Source organism: Dromiciops gliroides, chromosome 1, assembly GCF_019393635.1.
Source record: "Dromiciops gliroides isolate mDroGli1 chromosome 1, mDroGli1.pri, whole genome shotgun sequence".
NCBI classification, from domain to species: domain Eukaryota; kingdom Metazoa; phylum Chordata; class Mammalia; order Microbiotheria; family Microbiotheriidae; genus Dromiciops; species Dromiciops gliroides.
The window spans coordinates 577,808,992-577,834,735 of record NC_057861.1 but is presented as its reverse complement, the minus strand read 5'-3'; the positions used below and the strand labels follow the sequence as shown (position 1 = coordinate 577,834,735).

At 38.5% G+C, this 25,744-nt stretch overlaps 1 protein-coding gene across 2 annotated transcripts in view; it reads right to left on the bottom strand.

The window, feature by feature from the left end:
• Positions 1-20,130, bottom strand: part of DMRT1 (doublesex and mab-3 related transcription factor 1) — a 144,745-nt gene extending 124,615 nt beyond the window's left edge. The window contains exons 1-2 of one of the 2 annotated variants that reach the window (XM_043977576.1): positions 19,780-20,130; positions 12,404-12,578 (exon numbers count right to left, since the gene is read on the bottom strand). In XM_043977576.1, the coding sequence (XP_043833511.1) occupies positions 12,404-12,578; positions 19,780-20,130 (526 nt within the window). The remainder of the gene's footprint in view (positions 1-12,403; positions 12,579-19,779) is intronic. The other variant, XM_043977578.1, reaches the window with a different exon arrangement.
• Positions 20,131-25,744: the final 5,614 nt, after the last annotated feature.

Below are 25,744 nucleotides of genomic sequence, written 5' to 3'. Positions count from 1 at the left end.
GAATAAAGCCACAGGTTAAACCAAGGAGTTGAAGCAAAACTAACCTCAGTGACAAAAACTATTGACTTGAAAGAAGTGAATAGTTCCCTGAAATACCACTACCACGTCTGTATCCCAAAGAGATAAAAAAAGGGAAAGGGACAAATATATTTATCACAATTCTTTTTGTGGTGTCAAAGAATTGGAAATTGAGGGGATGCCCATCAACTGGGGAATGGCTAAACAAGTTGTGATTTGTGAATATATTGGAATTCTATTGTGCTATAAGAAATGATGAGCAGGCAGATTTTAGAAAAAACTAGAAAGACATGAACTAATAAAGCAAAGTGAAGTGAGTAGAACCAGGAGAACACTGAACAAAGTAAAAAGAATTATTTCATGAACAACTGTGAATGACTTAGCTATTTTCAACAAGACTGACTCAAGACAATTCCAAAGAACTTATGATGGAAAATGTTATCCACACCAAGAGAAAGAATGGATGGAGTCTGAATGTAGATAGAAGCATACTATTTTTCAGTTTATTTTTTGGGGGGAGGGGGTTTGTCTGTGATTTTTTCATAATGACAAATATGGAAATATGTTTTGCATGACTGCATATGTATAACCTATATTAAACTTCTTGCCATCTCAGGAAGGGAAAGAAATTTGAAATTCAAAAGTTTAAAAAAATGTTTAAAATTGATAAACCAAGGAAAATATAAACTTAACTATCATACATTTAAATGAGGATGGACTAAACATTCCTAAGAAAATGAGTAGCAAAATGGGTATGAAAACAAAACTCCCCAATCTATTTTTTACAAGAAATAAATCTAAACGACAAAGTCGCAAACAGAGTGAAAATAAGATGCTGGGACAAAATTTACTCTTCATCAAGTAAATCCTAAAGAAACAGAAGTTGTAATCATATTATTAGAAAAAGGAAAATAATAGATCACAATGCTGAAAGATAATCAGGGAAATTATGTTGCATTTAAAGGAACTATAGATACTAAACCAATACCAATGTTAAACATATTTGTACCAATATTATTCATAAAGGGAGAGTTCACCAATCTGCAAAGACACAGATGGTAATACAATAGTAAGAGGCTATTTAATGTTCCTCTGAGAGCTAGACAAATCAAACAGTAAGATAAAAAAAGGAATACTATAGCTCTGAACAAACATGGAGAATCTAGAAATAAAAGATTTATAGCATCTTCTAAATAGGAACATTAAAGACTATGTATTATATATTTATATATGAAAGAATATAATCGTTACTAAGTGGAGCCGTAAATAGAGCATTGGACCTGGAGTAAAAAGACCTCAGTTCAAACCTAGCCTCTTACACTTACCAGTTATGTGACCCTGGAAAAGTCACTTAACTCCTCAGTTTCTTCATCTGTAAAATGGCGATGATAAAATAATAGCACCTACCTCACAAGCCTGTTGTGAATATCAAATGAGATAATATATATAAAATACTTTGTAAACCTTAAAGTGCTATACGTTATTAAAAATATACATGTTTACCAGAACTGCATGGTACCTTTACAAAAAAAGATCATGTACAAAAGCACAAGGAAATGGCAAATAAATTAAACAGAAGAAATATTAAGCCCATCCTTTACAGACCATAATGAAATAAAAATAGTAATTAATTCAGGGAGTATAAGAAAAACCAAAAGATCTAATAAAAAGAAATGCTGGGGCAGCTAGATGGCGCAATGGATAGAGCACCGGCCCTGGAGTCAGGAGTACCTGAGTTCAAATCCGGCCTCAGACACTTAACACTTACTAGCTGTGTGACCCTGGGCAAGTCACTTAACCCCAACTGCCTCACTAAAAATAAATACAAGAAATGCTAAAGGATGACTCAAAGAATGAACAACAGAAATAATAGCTATATGAAAGATAATAAAATAATGAAACACAAATGTCTGAGATACAGCTCAAGCATTCTTCAGATGAAAAATTATAAATAACTCTAAAAACATGCATTGACAAATAGAAAAATGAGGAGTAGTTAACTGAATATTAAAATGTTACAATTAGAAAATGAACAAAACCAAAATAAAAACAAAGAATAAATCTTGAAAATAGGTCACTTGAAAACCAAAAGACTAAATAAATGAGAAACAAAAGTAAAAGTTGGTTCTTTGAAAACACTAAAAAAAAAGTTAATAAACTTTAGCCAAACTGCTTTTTTAAAAAGGTAGAAGAAAAGTAAATTAACAAAATAAAAAGTAAATAAGGTGAAGGGGCAGCTAGGTGGCACAGTGGATAAAGCAACGGCCCTGGATTCAGGAGGACTTGAGTTCAAATCTGGCCTCAGACACTTGACACTTACTAGCTGTGTGACCTTGGGCAAGTCACTTAACCCCAATTACCTCACTAAAAAAATAAACAAAACAACAAAACAACAACAAAAAAAACAAACCAAAAAGTAAATAAGGTGAAATCACAACAAAGTAGAAATAAAAAGAATTAGAACCAATTATATATAATTACATGCCATCAAAACGGAGAAATCAAAAGAGGATTATGGGGGCAGCTAGGTGGCGCAGTGGATAAAGCACTGGCCCTGGATTCAGGAGGACCTGAGTTCAAATCCAGCCTCAGACACTTAGCATATACTAGCTGTGTGACCCTGGGCAAGTCACTTAACACCAATTGCCTCACAAAAAAAAAAAAAAAGAGGATTATGGTAAAAAATCTAAAATACACAATTTAACAGAAAACTCCCCCAAAAATCTTAAATACAACCCCCCCCCAAAAAAGAGGACATTGAAGTAGCTATAGCTGTAAAAAAAAAAAAAAACCTACTTGGGGGGGATGAGAAGAAACATTTGATTCAACAAAAAAATTCTATAAAATTTTGGAAGTTATCATTTATACCATATAAATTATTCTCCAAAATTGAGAAAGAACTCTACTGAACTTCTTTTATGAGACAAATATAGTCCTAGTGCCAGAAAAAGATAACTATAAACTATTTTCATTTGAAAATAAAATCCTAGTTAAAGGACTCCAGAATACAGCAAATTATCTGTTATATAAACTATCAAGAAGTTTTTGCAGAGTTTGACAAAAATTACAAAATTCAATAAGAACAACAACGCATTTAAAATATCAAGAGATATAATGGAGAAAAAAGTAATAGGAATAAAAGATAAATAGCACTTCCAGATCTTAAACTATGTAATAAAAGCAGTAATCATTTAAAGCAGTATTATCAAATTCAAATAGAAGTGGGGCCAGTAAACTATACATAAGGATCCAGGGCATGTCATACTGATTTAAAAAATAAAACAAATATTAACATTATCTATGTTCTATTGTATTTTCATTTATTTTGTTAAATCTTTCCCAATTAGATCTTTTTTTGGGGGGGAGGGATGAGGGTTAAATGACTTGCCCAAGGTCACACAGCTAGTAAGTGTCAAGAGTCTGAGTCTCATTTGAACTCAGGTCTTCCTGAATCCAGGGCCAGTGCTTTATTCACTGCGCCACCTAGCTGCCAGATCTTAATCTGGTTCAGGCAGTAGTCAGAATAACACTCCCAGGCCAAGTGTGTGACACCTCTGATTTAAATTATTTGGTACTGGTTAAAAAATAGAAAAAATGTTTTTGCAAAAGTTTATTTTTTAAATTTATTTTAAAACAATTACCCAGTAGAACAGGATAGACAAGAAAGAATAAAAAAAAAACAACTCAATAACCCAATAATCAGTAAAATGTAACATATAAAATTACATAAGAAAGAAGGTCTTATTTTCCAGTCTGGCATTAATTAGGTCTATCTAGACCAACACCTTTCCCAATATATACAAAATGTTCTCATACCATATCTTAAAAAAATTAGAAGAGAACTAGATCAGGTACCTTTCATAGGAGGAGGTGAATTCTTAACTAAACAAGGGATAAAGGCAATTACAAAAGCTCTCCATACAATTTCATTAAAAATAAATGCTGGTGGGGGGGCAGCTAGGTGGCGAAGTGGATAAAGCACTGGTCCTGGATTCAGGAGGACCTGAGTTCAAAGCCAGCCTCAGACACTTGACACTTACTAGCTGTGTGACCCTGGGCAAGTCACTTTTTTTGCCCTGCAAAAAAACCCCAAAAAACTATGCATCCTCTTCTTCATCCTGCTCCATGGTGTTTTGTTTTTTGGCTCTGCCACAAAACCCATACCATATTCCTGCCTTTTCTGCCTCTTGATCTGAGAACTAACTAGAATCAAATATAAGTAACACTACAATTACCTCTGAAAAGGATGGGAATACCCTTGTCTATTATTCTACTTACCATCTCTATGACTCCCCAGACCAAAACTCTCTTTCCTGACCAGCACTCCTTTAAATGTTGTTTCTCCCTATTAAAATATAAACTCCTTGAGGGCAGGGACTGCCTCACTTTTGTATCCCCAGTACTTATCACAATGTTTGGCACAGAGTAAATGCTTATTTCTTTTCCACAAACTTATTCATTCAGATGTTCAGGCCAAGATCACAGCTGCTCATCAATAATCATTCTTTTTTTCCACTGTTTCCTTTGACTTCCTCAATTCAATTCTTATCCTGCTTGTGGTCAGAAACCATTTTAACTTTCAATATTTATGATACTCCCTTGTATGTGGCAAGTTGTTAGCTTCCAGTTTCAATACCCGGAGTTAGTCTTTGTACTAGCTAACCCCCATGCCACGAACTCCCTCTTTTTTTGAACCACTCCTACATGTTCTTCCTCACATACTACCTTATAATTTATTCTCTATGTATATGATACATATATGAACTTGTCTTGCAAGGTACCCAGTGGCAGGTTATTTCAGTCTTCGTACTTTTTCCTCTATCACCTAAGGCATAACTCTCTTAGCATCTTGTATGTACCTAGCTGTTTACTAATTGTGCCACCTCAGAAGAATGTAGGCTCTTCGAGAACAGGGATTGCAAGAGTGTGTCTGGTACACAGTGTAGTGTTTAATAGATGCTCATTGTCTTCACTTGATTAGATTAGCAAAATGCCTGAACACTGAGGCCTTCAATAAATGCTAGTTGATTGATTTATTGACTAATCACTGATCAGGGATAGCAAAAGGCTTTTGGACAAAATTTTGTATTTTTGTCTGTTTCACAGATCTTAAAATTTCATCACCTGATGGCCAACCTGATGAAAGGACACAGATCATCACCAATTTCCATACTTAAACAAACCACTGGCACAGCCTCGGTTCCCAAACCCCTAAAAAGCCATTTATAAAGACTTTCAAAGAGCATAATTTGACATAGATTCAAAACAGTGGCTTATCAAAGACCATTAATGATTTTTGTACCTTCTTTATTACATTCAAATTTTAAATTATTTAATTATTTTGTGGAGTTTCTGTGACTCTTTGTGAATTATTTTCATTTCAAAAACTAAAATAGAGGAATGCTCAGATTTGTACTTAATTTTTTTAAACCACATGGCCACAAAATGTGTTTCTTCTGCCTGAATTCAGAAGCTTCTCATACAATCAAAAAACCAATTAAGCATTAGTGGACAGGTTCCCAGGAAAACAAATTCCACAATCAATCTTAGTGAAAATGCTGTGACAGTTTTTTTGAAAATGTTTTGATAATTCATTTGAATGTATGCAGAAAGCTGATTTTCCCCCACATGAAACTGAAATGGTGCATTAATTTGTGTAAAAACTTCATTCATTAAGAGGGCTTTTAAAAAATGTTTTTCCAAGAAACCAAATTTTTTATTAGTGAATCAATCGAGCATTTATTAAGCACCTACGATGTGCAAGAAACTCTTCTATGTGCCAGGAATGCAAATGCATTGAATGAAACAATCGTTCCTCTTAAGGAGCCTGGTCCAATACTAGCCAAGTTCTCTTCCCATCCCCACATGCCCACCCTGAATAGAAGGGTATACAGAGGACAAATGGAGATAAACGGAGTTTTAAAGAGAAGCCTCATCAAATGTCAGAAACTGAGCTCATTCTGCCAAAGCAACAGAGATGAGCAGAACTAGGAAGAGGCTCTGGCTGCCAAGAGGGCAGGCCAGGGTGAGTGGGAGGTGGTTTCATCAGGGGGAATAGGGGAGTGGCAGCTGCAGAAGCCCAGAATGCTCCCAAAGGGAGGGCACAGAGATAACATTCAGGGTTTCACTCACAATGAATAGAAGGAGGGGAAAAAGTTTCTTAAGGAGGTCATAGAATTTGGACCATTCCAGGCATCCAAAAACTGTGATAAATAACTAACTACCACAAATGCCAGAAATTAAGGGGACAGTTCTAATACCCATTCTGGGACTCCATCATAACTTCAGATTCATCCCTGCCCTTTCTAGACACTCCTATGGTTCAGAAGGAGGAATTTTGCTCATTTTCACAGGAAGAATAAAAATGCCACTAAGCATCAAGAGCAACCAGGCCAATGTGGAAACCTACAAAGCTCCAAATACCACCAAGTTTTTCCCATTCTTCCTAAAAAGAAGTCCAGTACTACAGAAGACAGACTGCAAATAAAATGACCAACATTTTTAATCTCAGGTGACAGTCTGCAAGAAAAATAGGCAGCCAAAGCATTAGATGCACATCTGCTAATGCAGGGGTTCTTAACCATTTTTTTGGACCAGAGATTCTATCCTTCTGGTGATCTGATAGAACATAAGGACCCCTTCTCCAAATAGTCTTTTTAAAGGACTTTTTTTTTTTTTTTGCAGGGCAATGAAGGTTAAGTGACTTGCCCAGAGTCACACAGCTAGTAAGTGTCAAGTGTCTGAGACCATATTTGAACTCAGGTCCTTCCTGAATCCAGGGCCAGAGCTTTAACCACTGTGCCACCTAGCTGCCCCCCGAAAAGTGTTTTTAAAAGCACAAATGAAACACATAGGATTACAGAAGGAAACAAGGACATTAAAAATACAGATGTAATTTTTTCTTGTGCAGCTTCACAGTTCTCCTGAACTCTAGCCATGGACGAGCCATGAACTCCTTTAGGGTCCTTGGACTCCAAGTTAAAGACCCTTCTGCTTAAGAATCAGATGAAGCTGCATTTCACTGGTTGCAGGTATAGGGAATAGGGGAAGAGGAAAAGATGAAACGGAAAACGAGGGTGTCAGTAATACATAAAGTTGTCCAGAAAAATAATTAGGAGAGAAATGGAAATATCACTGCCTTTCCTAAATAAAAAATGTTTAAGCATTACAATAAAATTTAAAGCTATAAATTGCATATACGACAACATGGAAAGAACTAATTAGAGATAAATCAAAATTTGGAATAAAAATTATTATCTCTATATCTATAGTTCTGTTTTCTTTCTGGTGTCCAGGAATAGTCGTCTTTTTTTAAAGGCTTTTCTTACCTAACTTATAAACTTAATTAATACCAATGAATGGGAAATGTTCCACAGCTAAATTGGGGTAGCAATTTCTTTTAAAATATGTCAAATAGAGAAGCATTGTATTATAAGGAAGACACCAAGGGGCTTGGGGGCAGGAAGAATTGTGTTCAAATCTTGCTGTATGCCATTTACTTGCTGGGACCACAGGAAAATCTTTTAACCTTTCTATGTGCCTCAGACAACTCCCTAGGGTTTATCTATTAAGGTTGCTAAGTTGGTGGAGGGAGTTCCTCATAGGAAATCACAAATCCTTCCCATACTTTGCCCTATGATAAAATTTTAACTTGGAAGATGAAGTACATAAGAACATCTCTTAGTCTTCTGGAACTCTTGACCAGTGTTTGAGAAAGATAGGAAAGAAACTCACTCAAAGACATCTGCTCTCTAATAAAAGAAATAACAGAAAGGTAAATCTAATTTACCTACTCCTTAGAACTCTGACAATATGATAATCAAAAGAAACAACCCATAATTTTTCATCAAAGAATATTCTCTTAACAGTCAAAATAAAACTGTTGAAAGAGCACTAGATTTGGAGTCAAGGGGCTTGGTTTAAATCCCAGCTCAACCACTGTATGGCACTGGGGAAGTCACACTCTTTGACCCTTAGTATCATCATGTGTACAAAAAGGAGGTTAGATTAAAAAGTCTCTAAGATGCATTCTATCCCAAATGGCTTCAAGGACGCAAAAGTGATTTTCTTTCCCAGCACAATTCCAATCTGAGCTGGTAAGAGTAATAAAATTACTATGAACAGAGAAATCACTCAATCCATATTTATTCAATCTAATAAAATTACCAGGTATCAACTAAAATCATGTTTCAGATAAATGAATCTAACCACTTTCCCTATATTCTTTTAATTATTTCCCTACTTAAAGACGAGTTTCAAAAAACCAATTACCTCAGACAGTTTTTTAAAAACCAACTGTACCTAGGTGATCCCTGACAAAAAGCAACTGACCTAAGATTTTCCCAAGTTAAAGAAGTTACTGTATTAAAAACAGCAATCTGATGGAAGCATATTATTTTCATTTTATTTTTTGTGTGTTTTCCTTTTGTTGTTTCTTTGTTTACAACATGACTAAGACGGACATACATTTTACATGATTGCACATAGATAACCCATATCAAATTGCTTACCTTAGGGAATTGCACCCTAAAGGAGGCTGGAGAGGAGGGAAGGAGGGAGAAAATTTGGAACTCCCCAATTTTATATTCAAAAAACGCTAAAAATTGGCTTTACTACCTATGGAGAAAAAACATCAATCTGCATATGGCTTCCATTCCCAAATGAACTCTCATCAAATTCAATCTTGGTTTTTTGGGCTCCTGTTGTGGATATTTCTTTCTTTCTTTTGTTGGTGAGGCAATTGGGGTTGAGTGACTTGCCCAGGGTCACACAGCTAGTGAGTGTCAAGTGTCTGAGGCCAGGTTTGAACTCAAGTCCTCCTGACTCCAGGGCCAGTGCTCTATCCACTGCACCATCTAGCGGCCCCCTCCATTGTGGATATTTATTTCTCAACTTTGTTCACATCTCAACAAGGCCCCAAAATTATCAATCTCATTAAGTTAAAAAAAACTCTCCTACGATTTCCTGATATAGCCAACGGTGGCAAATAAAGGCAGCTAGGGGCAGCCAGGCAGCACACTGGATAGGGTGCACAGCCTAGAGTCAATTTCAAATCCTGTCTCAGACACTTACTAGCTGTGTGACCTTGGGCAACCTTTCTGAGCCTCAGTTTCATCTGTAAAATGAATGGGTTAGACTCAGTGAGGTCCCTTCTAGCTCTAAGTCTATAATCCTAAGGTCCCCCCTTTGGGGCTCCTTCATGTGGATAATGCTCTGGCTAGCAGAGAAGAATGGGGATCACTTCCCTATAGAGAGATTTCTCTACCTGAGTTAGCTACTCTAAAGCTCTCTTTCTGAAACCAAAGGATAAAACTGCCTTAAAAATTCTCAAGGTCCTTTGGCTCCAGAAGGAGAGAGAATATGGTCACCCTCCTTTGACCCTGAACTTTCCATCTTGCCCCCACGCCTCCAGTTTGTAACTTTCCCTATCACTGCCTATGATATGCTCTGCCAGAGTTTATGTTTGAAAATTTCATTTCTCCTAAAAAACCTCTTCTAAATACTCCTGAAGCTTTGAGTAGGAAACCAACCCTTGACACACTCTTCCTCCATTAGCAAGACCTAAAAGTACTCCAACTCTTTATAACCTCATTTGGGGTTTTCCTGGCAAAAATACTAGAGTAGCTTGCTATTTCTAACTTCTCTAGCTCATTATACAGATGAGGAAACTGAGACAAACAGAATTAAATGGCAGTTAAGTTGCTTTAATTGATGCTTGACTCAGTTTCCTTAACTGCAAAATAAGGACCATAAAAGTACCTACCTCCTGAAATTGTTGTGTCAAATGAGATATCTGTAAAGAGTTTATTACCATTATTATCATTACTACTACTACTACTACTACTACTACTACTACTACTACTACTACTACTACTACTACTACTACTACTACTACTACTACTACTGTCTCCAGGGAGCAGTGAGTTCCACTCTCAGAATCACAGAATACATTAGGAAGGAAGCTTAGACATTATCTATTCAATGCCCTTATTTTACAACTGTGAGGTCAAGAGATGAGAAAAGACTTGCCTAAGATTATACAGCTATGTATTCAGGACTGGTCTTTTGACTATAAATCTGCTGTTAACTTTACACTAAACCAGCCTTAACACCTCTGCCCTCAATATTACAATGCTGCATTGGGAAAGAACAATTCTATCCAACCCTCCTGATTTGTTCTTCCCTCTTTATTCAGATCTATCTCCCTAGGCTAAACCCCCAAAACCACTTTCCATAACCAAACTATTTCAAACTGGTTAGCTTCTATTAGAATCAGTGGGGAGCCACAGGACATGACTAAGTACAAGAAAATAACATGGTCAGACCTGTGATTTTTTTTAATCACTCTGGTAGATGTATAGAAGGTGAATTGTGGAGGAAAAAAGCTTGAGGCAGGAAAAACAATTAGATATCGTGAGGGGAGATGATAAGGCCCTAAACCAAGATGGGGCAGCTAGGTGTCACAGGGGATAGAATGCTGGGTCTAGAGTCAGGGAAATTCATCTCCCTGAGTTCAAATCTGGCCTCAGACACTTACTGACCCTGGGCAAGTCACTTCATCCTGTTTGTCTCACCTTCCTCATCTGTAAAATGAGATGGAGAAGAAAATGGCAAACCACTTCGCCAAGAAAATTCCAAAAGGGGGTCACAAAGTCAGACATGACTGAACACGACTAAATAATAACAAAAGGTGGTGACTGTGTAAGTAGTAAGAAGGGAACAGATAGATGCCAGAGTAAATATTCTTTAGAAGAATTGCTTAAGTGAAGACTGTACATGTCTGATGTTATGAAGATTAAAAGTTTCTATGAACATTATTTGATAATGTTCAGTAGTTATCCTTTCATGAATTACTAAAAATGGTATATATAATTCCGATTTCTTTGGTGGAGGGGTATCATTGTTAGGGAATCTTCTATTCTTTTTGGAAGGATAGAAGTTCTTTAATATTATTTTGTAAACAAATTTTGGTTTTTTTAAATAGATTTTTTATTGATTTCTTTTGGGGTTTTGTTTACATTTACCCCTATATCCCTCTCTATCCTGTCCCCAGAGAGCCATCCCTTACAATGAAGAAAAAACTAAGCAACATTTTTAAAAACCATGAAATTATATTGTGTCCCATAGCCATGGACCCCTCCCCTCTTCTGTAAAAAGTGGAGGAAGGGGCAGCTAGGTGGCGCAGTGGATAGAGCACCAGCCCTGGAGTCAGGAGTACCTGAGTTCAAATCCAGCCTCAGACACTTAACACACTTACTAGCTGTGTGACCCTGGGCAAGTCACTTAACCCCAACTGCCTCACTTAAAAAAAAAAGTGGAGGAAGATGTCTTCTTATATCTCTTCTTTAGGGACCCCTTCATTTTAAGACTTGTATTATGATTTGGAGGCATTTTGTGGGACAGAATTTATACATCTAATTTGTTCCCTCGGTTTTCCCCTCAGTGACTAAATCTAGTTTAATGGAGCCTACAATTTGGAATATCCTTAAACCATTATACATATTAAAGAAGTTCCTCTAAGAAGTAATGGGACCATAACAAGAACAAACTTCTCCATAGTATAGATGGTTGCCTCTTTTATTCCTCAAGCCTCTCCTCATGCCAACCCATCCTCTACACAATTCCCAAGGATTTTTTTCCTTTAGCACAGATGTGACCATATTATTTAGTAAACTCCAGTGACTGCTTATTACTTCTAGTATAAAATGTTAAATCCTATTTTGACTTCAAAGCCCATTACAACTTGACCCCAACTACTTGCTAGCCAGTGAAAGCCTAGCCTATAGAAACAGGTGTAGTTGTCTTGATTTAATGCAATCCTCCACATGGAAGCTACTAGGCCCCCATTACAATTTTGTTTATCTTACTTTTTTCTGAATATGTGTTTGTATATGCTTTATCTCTGCCATTAGAATGTATATTCCTTATGAGTGGGGATTATTTCTTTTTTCTTTTTTTTTTTTTGGTCTGTTTCCAGAAATGTCTATTACCATGTCTTTTAAAAGAGGCTACCAAAAACAAGTCTAGGAAAAAAAAATTTAAAAAGAATAATGGTTGATGTTGGAGTGAGGGTGGGAGGGAATGAACTAACCCTTTTGATTCATATAAAGTTTCAGTAATTCATTTGGGGGGGGGGTGAGGCAGGGGTTAAGTGACTTGCCCAGGGTCACACAGCTAGTAAGTGTTAAGTGTCTGAGGTCAGATTTGAACTCAGGTACTCCTGACTCCAGGGCCGGTACTTTATCCACTGCGCCATCTAGCTGCCCCTTCAGTAATTCAATTTTAGCACTTCCTTTATATCTTAAAAATAAAAAGCCCAAACTTTGCTCCCTTCTTCTGAGCACCAACTAATGTCTGAAAGGATGAGACTGAACAAAGAGATCACCTGAAGATGTACTTGGAGTGCTTGGGGCCTGGGTGGGGCTGCTGCTTTCAGACATCAGGCAGGAGCTGCTCCCATTATTTTCTCTCTTCACAAGTAGTTCTGCAGCACTGGGCAAGGGAATAGGATGGCTGATCCCAAGCTCCTCCTCCTGGGCTTGCTGCCTTCTCAGTGCCACCTGAAAATTAAGAAAAAAGAAAGCAAGTTGTAAGTACACCTATTTTTAACATTTTGAGGTGCATTACCTTTATAGACATTTTCTCTTTCGTTTATTTACAAAAGATTAATTTGGCACCAATCTACAACTACAATTCTGCACACAGGGAAGGAAAACAATCTGCTCTCATGGAGCCTTAATCCAATAGGGGAAGACAACACATCTTACTACTTAAGTGTATTCAAAATAACTAAAGGCAGTTTAGGGGATAGAAACCACCGGTAGCTGGGATGATCAGGAAAGGAGAGAAGGAAGCAAGTCATGAAGGAAGCAAGGGGTGGGGAATCCATGTACATAAATACAAGAGTGCCTGTGATAAATGTCACCAAAGACATAAATGCAGTATCAGTACTGCAGAGAAGGCAAAAAGAAGGTAGACAGAGAAAAGTATGATTAGCTTTTTGTTTTGTTTTGTTTTTTGTTAGGCAATTGGGGTTAAGTGACTTGCCCAGGGTCACACAGCTAGTAAGTGTTAAGTGTCTGAGGCCAGATTTGAACTCAGGTACTCCCGAATCAAGGGCCGGTGCTTTATCCACTGCGCCACCTAGCTGCCCCCCAAAGTATGATTAGTTTTTGACATTAAAGTGGTCTCTGATAACCTACTTGTGACAAAGTGCATTTCTGTTAGTAATGGGGACAGAAGCATGTGCAAGAGATTAAAAGAGAAATGAGTTATAGAAGTAACTGACCTATAAGTATAGAATGAAAAAAAAAATCCAAGAATTGGGGTTGTAGCTAAAGGGGGTCAAGCTAACAATTTTTCAGATTTTGAGACAAAGAAGCGGTCAATTGAGTGGTATAAACTGAAGATCCTACTAGAGAAGGAAAGAATATGGGATGGGGGTCCTCTTAGGGTAAAGAAGAGATCAAGGGCACAGAAAAAACTAGCACTCACATAACACTAAAAAGTTGGCAAAGCTAGGGGCAGCTAGGTGGCACAGTGGATAAAGCACCAGCCCTGGATTCAGGAGTACCTGAGGGGAAGCTAGGTGGAGCAGTGGATAAAGCATGGGCCCTAGATTCAGAAGGACCTGAGTTCAAATCTAGCTTCAGACACTTGCTAGCTGTGTGACCCTGGGCAAGTCACTTAATCCCAATTGCCTCACCAAAAAAAAAAAAAAAAGAGTACCTGAGTTCAAATCCGGCCTCAGACCCTTGACACTTACTAGCTGTGTGACCCTGGGCAAGTCACTTAACCCTCATTGCCCCCCCCCACACACACACACACACAAAAGTCAGCAAAGCTAAGATATTATATGTTAGATATATTACTTCATAGGGTGCTCACAAACATCCTGGGAGGGAACTGCTATATTACCTCCATTTTACAGATGAGGAAAATGATTGGTCTGGGGTCCTACAGCTAACATCTAAGATAGGATTCAAACTAAGGTCTCCTGACTCCAAGTCAACAACACTCTACTCTCTATGCCACCAGATGCTAATAATAATGTAATATAATATGGTAAAATAAAAGCCTTCCTCTAAGGAGGATGAGATAGGTGTGTATATATATGTATGCATACATATATACATATATAGTATAGACAAGGTCAGTGTCTGCCACTTCACTTGATTTTAGGGGCAACTTAAGGACTCATAATTTCTTGATATAGAGTGATCTTCACTGGTTAAAGATAAAATTTAAAATGCAAATCCACTGGCACTAATCCTAATTCATACTGGATATAAATGATTGCTAATAGAGCCTTTCTCTCCAGAGCTGATTTAGATTGAAGGGCACAGCAAGAAGGAAAAGGGAAAGGAAAGAAGTAAGGAGACTGGACCATGGCTGGAAGCAGGGTTGTTTACTTCAGTTTTAGTTTTGCCTGGGGATAGGGAGATGGTCACTGGGATGCAAAATCACCTAGGGAGAGAAAGGGATTAGGGATAGAGGGAAAGACTTTCAAATGACAAACCACTCCAAGAATCTTTGCCAAGAAAATACCAAAAGTGGTCACAATGAGTAGGACACAATTGAAAAATGACTGAAGAGGCAGCTAGGTGGCACAGTGGATAGAGCACTGGCCCTGGATTCAGGAGGACCTGAGTTCAAATCCGGCCTCAGACACTTAACACTTACTAGCTGTGTGACCCTGGGCAAGTCACTTAACCCCAATTGCCTCACTAAAAAAAAAAAAAGAAAAGAAAAATGACTGAACAACAAATGACCTAAGAAATGATATATAAAACAATTTTTTGTCTCATTATTACTAGAAAATAGCTCTGCTCTGGGGGCAGCTAGGTGGATAGAACACTGGCCCTGGAGTCAGGAGGACTTGAGTCCATATTCAGCCTCAAGTCACTTAACCTCAACTGCCTCCAAAAAAAAAAAAAAAAGAACTTTGCTCTGGAATCTTCTTTTCTGAATTATTAATAACATTTTTTCCTATGCTCTTAAAGCAAGAAAAGGCAGAGGGGTGTATGGATTTGTAATCAGAGGTCCTAGGTTCTGATTCCCAGCTCTGCTATTTACCACCCCTGAGATTTTAGGCAAGTCTTCATCGCTCTATGCCTCAGTTTCACTATCAGTAAAATTAAGTGAGTGAACCAAATGACCTCTCTAAAGATGTCTTATAAGCCAAAACATACCAATGAGCAAAAGGACAAGAAATACAAAATCACAGAAATTTTATTACCACTTGCCAGGGTATTCAAGTACAAATTAACAAGCCGACCTCCTTGAGGTCCATTCCAGTTCTTGGACTGGTTTTAGGAATTAGCTCTGATGATGCAAAGTGGGAAAGAGCCCCAAACTACAATAGAAAACATGAAAAGTGCTAAAAGTTGCTGTACTGAAAAAAATCTTCTATAGTACCCACATTAAAATATTAAAGGGTCTTCAACCAAGGTGGGAGAAAGAAAATTGGTGTTTGGAGACAGGTATCAAGACTTGATAGAAACATTAATTATCATAGCTACCCCACCCACAGGGCTCTCTATTTCTATTAGTTGTCCTCTCTTGAAGGGAAAAAAATGCTTGGCTATAGAAATGCTCAAAATGGACTCCCCAAACCTAGAATCAGTATTAGATCATGTCCTAAGCCCCAGATGCTACAAGGAAGACACCAGGGCAAAATCATTAGAAAGACAGAGAGAGACCAGTTATAGATCCTGCTTTAAAAAATGGAAAATATAATTTTAAATTAGTGCTAAATCCTTCTAAATTTAAAATTATGGTATACTTTACCAGTCAGTAGCAGTAGAAAGTCAGGAATCTGAGTGTCTGTGTAGGTCCCATTTGTAAAGAAATATTTTAATAATATAATGCCTTGTATCTGAATAAATGCCTTGTTTTATCCTCACAACAAACTTTTGGAAATATATCCAAGTAAAAAGACTGACCATAAAATCATGATAAAGGACTGGTTCCACCAGCATTTTATTATCTCAATAGAATTTTTAAATTTTTTTAAATAAATAAAATTTTAATTTAATTTATGGAATAAAACTAGTCTTTCAATAATATAGAATAATAAAAAAGATAATTGCACATGAAACTTCAAAGCAATTGTGTACAACTTGCTATTCCTTTTAAATATATAATAGTTATGCAAATTTTTTTCAAAAGAATTTTTAAAGTTCAAAAATTAAGCCTTAACTGATATGCTCATATTTATACTTATAATTTATATATACTTATATATAGAAATAGATATCATAGACATAATTTTATATATACACACTTATAATTTAAATAAAACTACCCCAGTTAAAATGAAAAATGTGTACTCTACACATATATTATAAACTTTTAAGGATGTCTCCACTTTTTAAATTAACAAAGCATCTTCCTCAAAATATAGGTAGTGTAAGTATATTGTCCCCATTTTACCCAAGAGGAAACTAAGACTTTTCCATGGTCACACAAGTTAAGGATGGAGCAGGGTTAGGATTTATATTCAGGTCTTCTGACTCCAAAGTCCACTATGCCACCTGAGCTATAAGGGGGTAGGGTCTGGGGGTAATCAAAATGATCAAGAAGGAGCTAAAGAACAATCTGGAAGCCAGTTCAAGAAATCTAATAAATTATAGCAATTACAGGTATTATTTAATTTTTAAAATGATTCACTTTAAAATTGGTTTTTTGGTTGTTTGGGGTTTTTTGTGGGGCAGTGAGGGTTAAGTGACTTGCCCAGGGTCACACAGCCAGGAAGTGTCAAGTGTCTGACTAACTTTTCTGAAGTGGACATAATGCTTAATACAGAAATGTACACTTATATGAGATTTTTAACATAAATTTTCATAATTCTCATCAGCAGAAACTATTTGATGGAGAAGAAAAAGTTCAAGAATGTAATCATGTATAGGAGACCTTGTTCCAAATCCTGCTCCTACGCTATGTGACCATGAGTCTCATTTTGCCCATCTGAGAAAAATATAAAATATTATTTATCCAGCATCACAGAGGTATCACGCTCAAAAAACCTTATTAAACCTTAAAATACAGAGAACTGTGAGCTGTTAACAGTAGTCATGTTGTTTGGGGTTTTTTGTTTGTTTGTTTTGGGGGAGGGCAATAAGGGTTAAATGACTTGACCACGGTAACAAAGCTAGTTTAGTGTCAAGTTGTCTAAGGCCACATTTGAACTCAGGTCCTGCTGAATCTAGGGCTGGGGCTTTATCCACTGTGCCACATAGGTGTCCCAGTAGTCCTGTGCTCATAAATGGATTTTTAAGGATTAACATAACACAAGGGGAAAAAAGTAGTTTAATGTTCTGGAAATCCTGAACTGTAAATCTTAGAAGAATAATGACTTACCTTTTATTTGTTTTGTTTTGTTTTTTATCTAGCCGCCCCTTAAGAAACACTTTCAAAAATAAACACAGACTACTAGCAGCCAGTATTTATATAAAACTTTAAGGTTTGCAAAGCACTTATATTACATGTAATATTACATACATCATCCATATGTATTTAGTAATATGTTTATTATTTATATTTACATACTGCTATATTAACTACATTGTGTGTAGGAACAGTAATGCATTATATCTACTGCATATATTATATGTAATATATTTACATATTGTATGCATAGTGTGTAACATATTTATACTGTGAATTTATATATTACATACAGCGTTCTAATATACAAATATATAACATGTAATACGTTACATTCATTATAATATCTGATGTTCTAGCCAATATTTATATATACTTATATATAATTTCATTTGATGTTCAATAATCTACTAATATCTTACAATGCAATTCTACTATTTAAAAACTAAACAAATTTATGAGATGTTAAATCTTTATAAAAATATTGAAAGGGACTATTTTAAGCAATTATAAACATTATAAATTAAATGCTACAATCCCCACAATATTTTAAGATATATAAGTAAAGATCTATAATATTGTTTCTATCTACAAAAGCCTACAAAAATGCTTTAAATGAACCATTTTAAATTAACTGAAATCAACTAAGATGTCAAGAAAAAATACCATATCATAATTTATTTCCATTATTTGGGTGACATCCTGTTATTTTTTAAAAAGTACTTTAAAAGTGAATTAAAAATCTGTAAAAGATACCTCTGAAATAAAATTAAAATACAAAATCAAAGGCATAAGTGTGTCATCTTTTTATTTTATCACTATTTTTTATCACCAAATTTTAAATAACATTTAAAACCAATTGCAAGGAAGGATATTTACAAGTCTATAATCAAAAGTAGCAATGTTTGTGAATACTTTTTTTCAATCTTAAGAGCAAAAAATATCCTTTAAAAAGGGAAACACAAACTACATGGAAAGAATGTATTTTTCTTTAGTAAATATAAATACAGGCTCTTTTCCTGATGACACAAAAGACAAATCTTTCAACAGACTTTAAATTTCTAAAGATATTTTTATTCTTATTTATTTATTTTACTTTTATTTTCCAAAAATATTTTAAAACATTTTTTCCCTAAGATACCTAAAAATCCTTAAGGCAAATATGGATTTTTTAAACTGGGCATTAAAATAAATCATTATGTGTTCCTTGACTGTACTTAAGGTGATATAGGAGTTCTTCCTTGCTCCTCCCTCTCCCCCCCCCCCCCGCGTGGGTGGAGGGAAATAGTAGAGGGAAAAAATTCAAGTTTGATCATTGAAATAATAATAATAAAGTTTAACAAGTACATATAAATTCTTAGGGGTCGCGTGTCAAAGAAAGCCTAATAAAACTACCATTCTATTTGAATCAAAATGGCTAAGATATTCATATTGCATCCACAGGAGGGAAAAAGCATTCACTATTCATTCTAAGACCAAAAAAATCCAACCACCACCAAAAAACAAAAACCGTTTCTCCTTCATCTGGCTATTACAGAAGCAGAACAAACTTTAGCTTTTAATACGAATTATTCAGCTCATTCTCCACCACCACCCCCCAACCTCCCCTAATTCTCCACTTCCCCTTGCAAATGTAGGGGCCAAGAATGTCTCTCCTCTAACGGTTTTTGGCGTTTCTTAGCCTTTCCGCGGGGATTCACCGCGGTTTGGTTTTTTTCTGAATAAGGGGACTCCAAAGGGGTCCGCTCTCCCTCCCTTGGGAGTGTGCGGGTGTCCAGCTGCCGACTGAACCAAGATGGGAAGGGGGGGTTGGCAGATAATAGTAGGCACGTTAATTAAAATCAAATTTCCCCCCAAAAAAAACAGGCTTTCTCCCCAAACCCATGAAATGAGGGAGCTGCAAAAGTTGGCCCCAAAGTTTGACGCTCTCTCCCAAAGATAAAATAAAAACAGAAATAGAGCCTAGGAGAGAATGAAATAGACGAAGAAGGAAGAAAACAGAGAAGGAATGAGATAGGAAGAGGAGAAAGGAAGAGAAGGAATGAGAAGAAAATGGGATGAAGATAAGGAGAAGGGAAGAGAAAAAATAGAGAACGGGAAAAGAAGGAAGAAGTAGAAGGGAAGAGAAAGAAAGAGGAAGAGAAAGGAGAGGGAAAAAAGGAAGAGGAGGCGGAAGAAAGGGGGGAAGGAGAAAGAAGAGGAGGAAAAGGAGATGGGAAAAGAAAGAGGAAAAGAAGAGAAGATTAAAGAAAAGGAAGAAAAGAGCCGGAGGCGTCGCGGAGGGACCTCGCGCGCGCGGGGCAGAGGCCGTGCCCGCCCCGCGCCCTGGCGCCCCGACGCCCTCCCGGCCCCGCGCCTCCTGCCCAGGCTCACCTGGGCGGCCATGACCCGCTGCCTCTCGGCGATCAGGTTGCACTTCTTGCACTGGCAGTCGCGCCACATGCAGAAGCGCTTGTGCCCCTTCAGGGGAGAAGCGTAGCCGTGGTTCCTGCAGCGTGCGCACTTGGGCAGGCGCGGAGACTTCTTTCCTGCTGCCCCCGACGGCCCCAAGCCGCTTGGGCCCGAGCCCGAGGCGCCTCCGCCGCCCCCGGCCCCGCCGCCGCTGCCTCCGGCCACCCCTAGCATGGCACCTGCTCCCTTCCCGAAGCCCCCGGCCTTGCCCGCGGGCCCGGGGTGCCCGTCGGACGACGTCGAGGGCTTGCTGTAAGAATCCTCGTTGGGCATGTCTCCACGATTGGGTGATCCCTCTCCTAAATCGGAAAGAGGGCCAAAGTCACCCCGAGATCTCCTACCCTCTCCGCCGCAGAGCGGGGTGCAGGAGAGCCGCGGCCTCGGACTGAGCCCCGAGGCGAGGGCGAGGACTAGGTGCGGGCGCCGCGGGAGCAGCGGCTCAGAGCTCTGTCGCTAGCGATGCGCCCCCGAGCTTCCGCGCCGAGTGAGTGAGGGCGGGGGTGCCCTCTGGCGCTTTTCTAGCCTTTCTCTCTCCCCACCCCCACCCTCCTCTCCCCCACACCTTTTTTTCCCCCTCTTTGGCGCGCTTGGCGGGGAACTTTTGGATACTTTTTTAGAACGTTCCCGGGACAGCTAGAGGGGAGAGTGCGCGCGGGAGCCCCGCCCCTCTAACTCTCATCCCACGAAGCAGCCCGAGCAACTCAGGAGCCAGAGGGTTGAAAAGCTACTATCTGCAAGCGCGTCCCTTCCCTCCCCAGCCCAGGACCACGCATCCCTCCCTCTTTTACTCCTGCACAGATATGCATTGCCTTCCTTTCTCACCAGGGGTTCGCGGTGCAAAGATGAGAAACGGCTGTTTAGGGAGAGTTGGCACTGCATGACAATTTCTGGAACCAAGGCAGTTGGGGGGGGGGGGAGGGTGGAAGGGATGAAGGGGGTTGAATGTGGGAGAGTTAAAAGGATTCACACGCTCAACTACAGAGGCTGGGGGCACATGACGCACGATTGCTAAAGCAATCTTTCAAAGTTACCTTCTTCATCTTCACACTCACACACACACATTTAGCCTTTTTTTTTAAAACTGCTTTTCATGGAAAATCCAAATTCCCATAGCCTGACCCTCAAAGTACTCTGCCATATCGATTCCTTCTTGCTATTATTTTCCTGCTTGGAACATCTTGGTGTTTCTTCTGTGAGCCTTAAACATTCTCATTTTTGCACACGACAACCTGGAATGCACTCTCCCTTCATTTTTCCAAACCCCTGCCTCATTAACTCTACACACTTGCCCCTTAACATTTAGATGTTCACTTACTTTTCATTTACAAATATGCTGCTTTGTGAACTTCCATAGTTCATGTTTTGCCTATTTTGCCTAGGGGATTTCTGAATTTAGGGATTGTGTCTTCTATTTCTTTTCTGTCCCACCAGAGGACCTAGCTTTCCTGTTGTTTTCTTAAGAGCCACTGACTCTAAACAAATCAATGTCACCTGTCACTTCTCTATAAAAGGAAATTTCCATTCATCTCCAGTGACCCTGACACTCTACTAATGATAATAATAAGACCATACATATTTACACAGCACCTTACATTTTTTTCAAAATTTATCAAAGAATTTTAACCACTTAATCACAACAATGCTGCAAAATAAATGTAGTCCAACTCCAGATAAGGAAACTGAGGTCCAGCAAAATTAAGTGAATTTCTGAGGAATAATACACTAGTAGTAAGTGAAAGGGCAGAGATTCAAACCAATAGTCTCTGATTCCAAATCCAATGTTCCTTCCACTGGCCCATGCTGCCTCTAACATAATCTGACATAAAATGAACTTGATATTCAGACTTGATCAAGTTCATGACAATGTTTAATAAGCAGAGTTGGGACTAAAGGCCAGGGCTCCTGTCTTCCAATCTTCTCTCTATCTTTTTCTCTTTTTCATCCTCTGTCTCTGTCTCTGCCTCTTTCTCTGTCTCTCTCCCAGGGCCTCTTGGTGTGTCTCTCTGTCTAGTCTGTGTGTGTCTATCTCTCTGTGTCTGTGTGTCTCTGTCTCTCACTCTTTGTGTCTCTCCGTCTGGGTGTGTGTGTCTGTCTCTCCCTGATCACTGCTTCTCACTAAACAGCTCTTTATTCAAATGTTATTGAGTACCTAATACTACTAATAATAAAGATATACTATGGCTGGAATATGGTACCCAAACAAATTCCAAAATCACCAACTATTGTAAGTGCCTGCTACCTGCAGCCCCTCCACAATAATCCTAACCCAGTAGTTTAGTCATAGCCAAGTAATGACCTCGACAGCTACAAACAACAGAAAAGAACCTCTGACAATCCTACTTGACTACAAAGGTTTCGATTGAACACCCAGCAAGCAACCTCAGTATCTCTTATTGGAACACCAACTACTAGCTAGATTAGAGCGTCATCACCAGCAAATGGGCCACTAGATGCCAGAGGAATTTTTTGTTGTTTTGTTTTAGCCGAAGCAACTCACAAAGACTGTCTACTGGGATGCAGAGGACCCAGTGAAGGCAAAACCCATGGCAACAAAAGCCTATCTCCTCCCAAGTCCTGAAGTTCTTTGTTGGGACAGACAGTACTTGCTTTCAAGAAGCTTACAGTCTAGAATGGTCCAGTGGAAAGAATACAAGCTGTGGAGTCAGAGGCTCTGGGTTAAAAATTCTCCCCTGATGCTTACCACTTTGGGCAAGTAGCAAGCCTCAGTTTCCTCATCTGTAAAATCTGGGCTTTGCAGATGTCCTCTGAAGTTCCTTTGGGGCATAGATCTATTATCCTGTTATCCTAGTAGAGGTGATTAAATAATTATAATAATAAAGAATAAAGAACTATGATACAAGTTATGTAGGAAAGATCTTAGCAGAGTGGTGTGAGAAATTTAAGAAAATAAATCTCATTTACGGCTAGAAAGATCAAAGAAATCTTCATAGAGAAGTGAATACCTAAACTGAGCTTCTAAAAAAGAGGGGAAGCCTTGTGATACGGAGGAAATTTTTAGCCCAATTACTCCAATCGCAGAATCTTGGTTCAAATAGAACATCAGGTACTTACTATACACATGACCTTAGACAAGTTACTTTACTATCCTCATTTTCCTCATCTGTACAATGAAACGGTTGGACTAAATGATCGCTGGGGTCTCTTCCAATTCCAAATCTATAATCCTATGGTTTTTCAAAAGGGAAGAGATTGTGTCAGAGACAGCAAAGATATGACCCTATTGAGATTTTTCAGAAGGACAGAGATTAGAGGTCAGAGACATCACATACAAAGATATGAAGGTAGGTTTGAGCAAGAAAATACCAGGAACAGCAAATTGTCTAGTTTGACTGGAATCTAAAGGGGTGTAGGGAGAAAAATGCACAATAAATATGGAAAGGCTGGACTAATGGGGTTTGTACTTTTTCAAAAAGCAATGGGGAGGAACATCTAACCCTGGCAGAGATATGAAGGATAAAATGGAGATAGGCAGAGGCTGGAGGCAGTTAAAAGACTGTTACAATAGTCTAAGAGATAGGTAATGAGGGCCTGAACTAGGATGGTAGTCATGGGCATGTGAAGTAGGAGGTGGATGAGAGAGATATCACAGAACCAGAATCAGCAGGACTTGACTACTGATTGGAGGCGGGGCGGGGGGGGGGGGGGTGTTACAGAAAGAGGAAAGAGCCAAAGATAACTCAGAGGTTTCAAGTTTGGATAACTGTAAAATGATCTCAAAGATCCTTGCTAGCTCTTAGTCCTGTGATCCTGTGAATCCAATCGTGGTGCCGTTCAAAGGAATAAAAAAAATAGTAAGAGGAGAAAGCATTGGGAGGAGGGGGAGGGGGATAATTCAGTTTTAAACATATTAAGTCTGAGATAATGATAAGACACCCTCTTGGAGATATCCTGACCCAGAAGCAGCGGAACAAAAAGGGTAAAGAGGTTAGAGCTTTAGATCCCTCTTTGGAAGTCTTCTGCATTAGAGATGGTGACTATTTAGAAATATCTGTTATTCCATCTTAGTATTTAATCTTTCCTATATCAACACCAAGGTTTAAAAGTGGGAGGATTTTCCTAAAAATTCACCCCACAGATTCTCACCTCTGTATCATGGCTGAGCTTGGAAACTCTATTCCCATGTTCCCATATTCCATTCCCACTTGTAAGGCTAATTTGAATGCCACCTCTTCCCTTCTCTGATTCTCCTAGTTGAAAAGCATTGTTTCCTTAATCTGATCCACAACAGTACTATTTCTCATTTGTAGGCTTATATTCTTGTATCCTTGTAGTCTTACAGATTTACATAGATATATAGATTTACTCACATAAACTTAGATCTAGAAATTGTCTTACAAATCAGCTAGTCCAACTCCCTCATGTTACAGAACCCCAGAGGGATTAAGTGATTTTTCCCAAAGTCATGTAGATAGTCATATTCCAAATTGTTTTATTTATTTGCATGCTAATCTTATAACTCCTACTAGACTATAAACTCCTTGAGTATAGAGATTAGATTTTATTTCATAGTTTGCTCAATGCATTGCAATAGGGATAGGGACTAGACTTCTGATTTCATTGATATAGGGAACTCTCTCTACCAAGTTGGCAAATTCCTGCAATTTATTGTCTTTGAGAATTGCCTGAGAGGTTACACCTAGCCAGGGTAACACAGACAGTATGCATCAGGGGTGGGGCTTAAACTGAGTTATTCCTGACTCCCAGGCCCTTAGGCCTCTATTTGCACTTAGATGTTTGTTGACAAAAGAGGTAGAGGGGAGCATCTAAGTGGCAGCTATATGGTGGCTAGGTGGCACAATGGATAGAGCACCAGCCCTGGAGTTAGGAGGACCTGAGTTCAAATCCACCATCCAAAACTTATTAGCTGCATGACCCTGAGCAAGGTCACTTAACCCCAATTGCCTCCCCCTCAAAAGTGTTTGTTAAATGAATTCCTCAAATCTTTCTACCTTGGGTCCTGAGCTTTCTTCATTTATTTTTTGTATCTGGAGATAACCCTAATGCCAGTCCTGCACCTATGGTCTATTTAGGTACATAATTCAGGTGCCAAGAGGATTGAGGGGTACAAACCCACATCAGTAAAAGCACACATACTCTCATATTATCCAGCTTGACACAAGTTGACAGTATTAAATAGTTCCTTCTAAATAGATCTTAGTGTATTCCTAAAGCCTTTTATCCCAAGCCCCAACCCTTCCGGTTACAATTCTTCTTCATACTAGTTCACACTGACTCCCCCCCCCTCACTTTCAGTCCAAGGTCAGGCCATCGCCTCTAGTTCCCTTTTGGTCAGTGGAAGAATAAAGTTCTTTCCTGTTGGGAACCCAAGTCCACTCACTCCCGTTTGGCTTCTGGTCAAAAATTCGGCCTGCACAGCTAGTTCCCTCAACCTACTCAGATGATGTTCCTCCTGCTTCAGCTTCTAAGAATTCTGTTTTCTCTTATCTCTTCTCTCTGGCCCTTTTTTGGATGTTCTTGAAGGTTGTTCCTGCAGCCCTTCCATGCCAAGTCAACTCATGCAGTATTCTCCCTATCAGCTCTTTCTTGTTGTTATTTTTGTTGGAAACACTGTTTTCTAAAAAGCCCACCTTCCGAATTCCCCACAACTGGACCCTCTCACTCCATACCATCAGGACAAGGAGGTTTTATTCCCCTATGTGCACTTAGGGTTCATATCCCTTTTCAGGGGTTCACCATATACTTTTGTGCTGAAGCCAATATCCTCTTACAAAGAACTCCTCCCACCCCCATTTTCTTCCATTAAAACACTTATGGTTTTTGAAAAATAAACTAAAAAGCATAAGCTTACAAAGGAAGCCAATTATCTTGAAATATACATATCAATATGTCAAAATTTAATATCAAA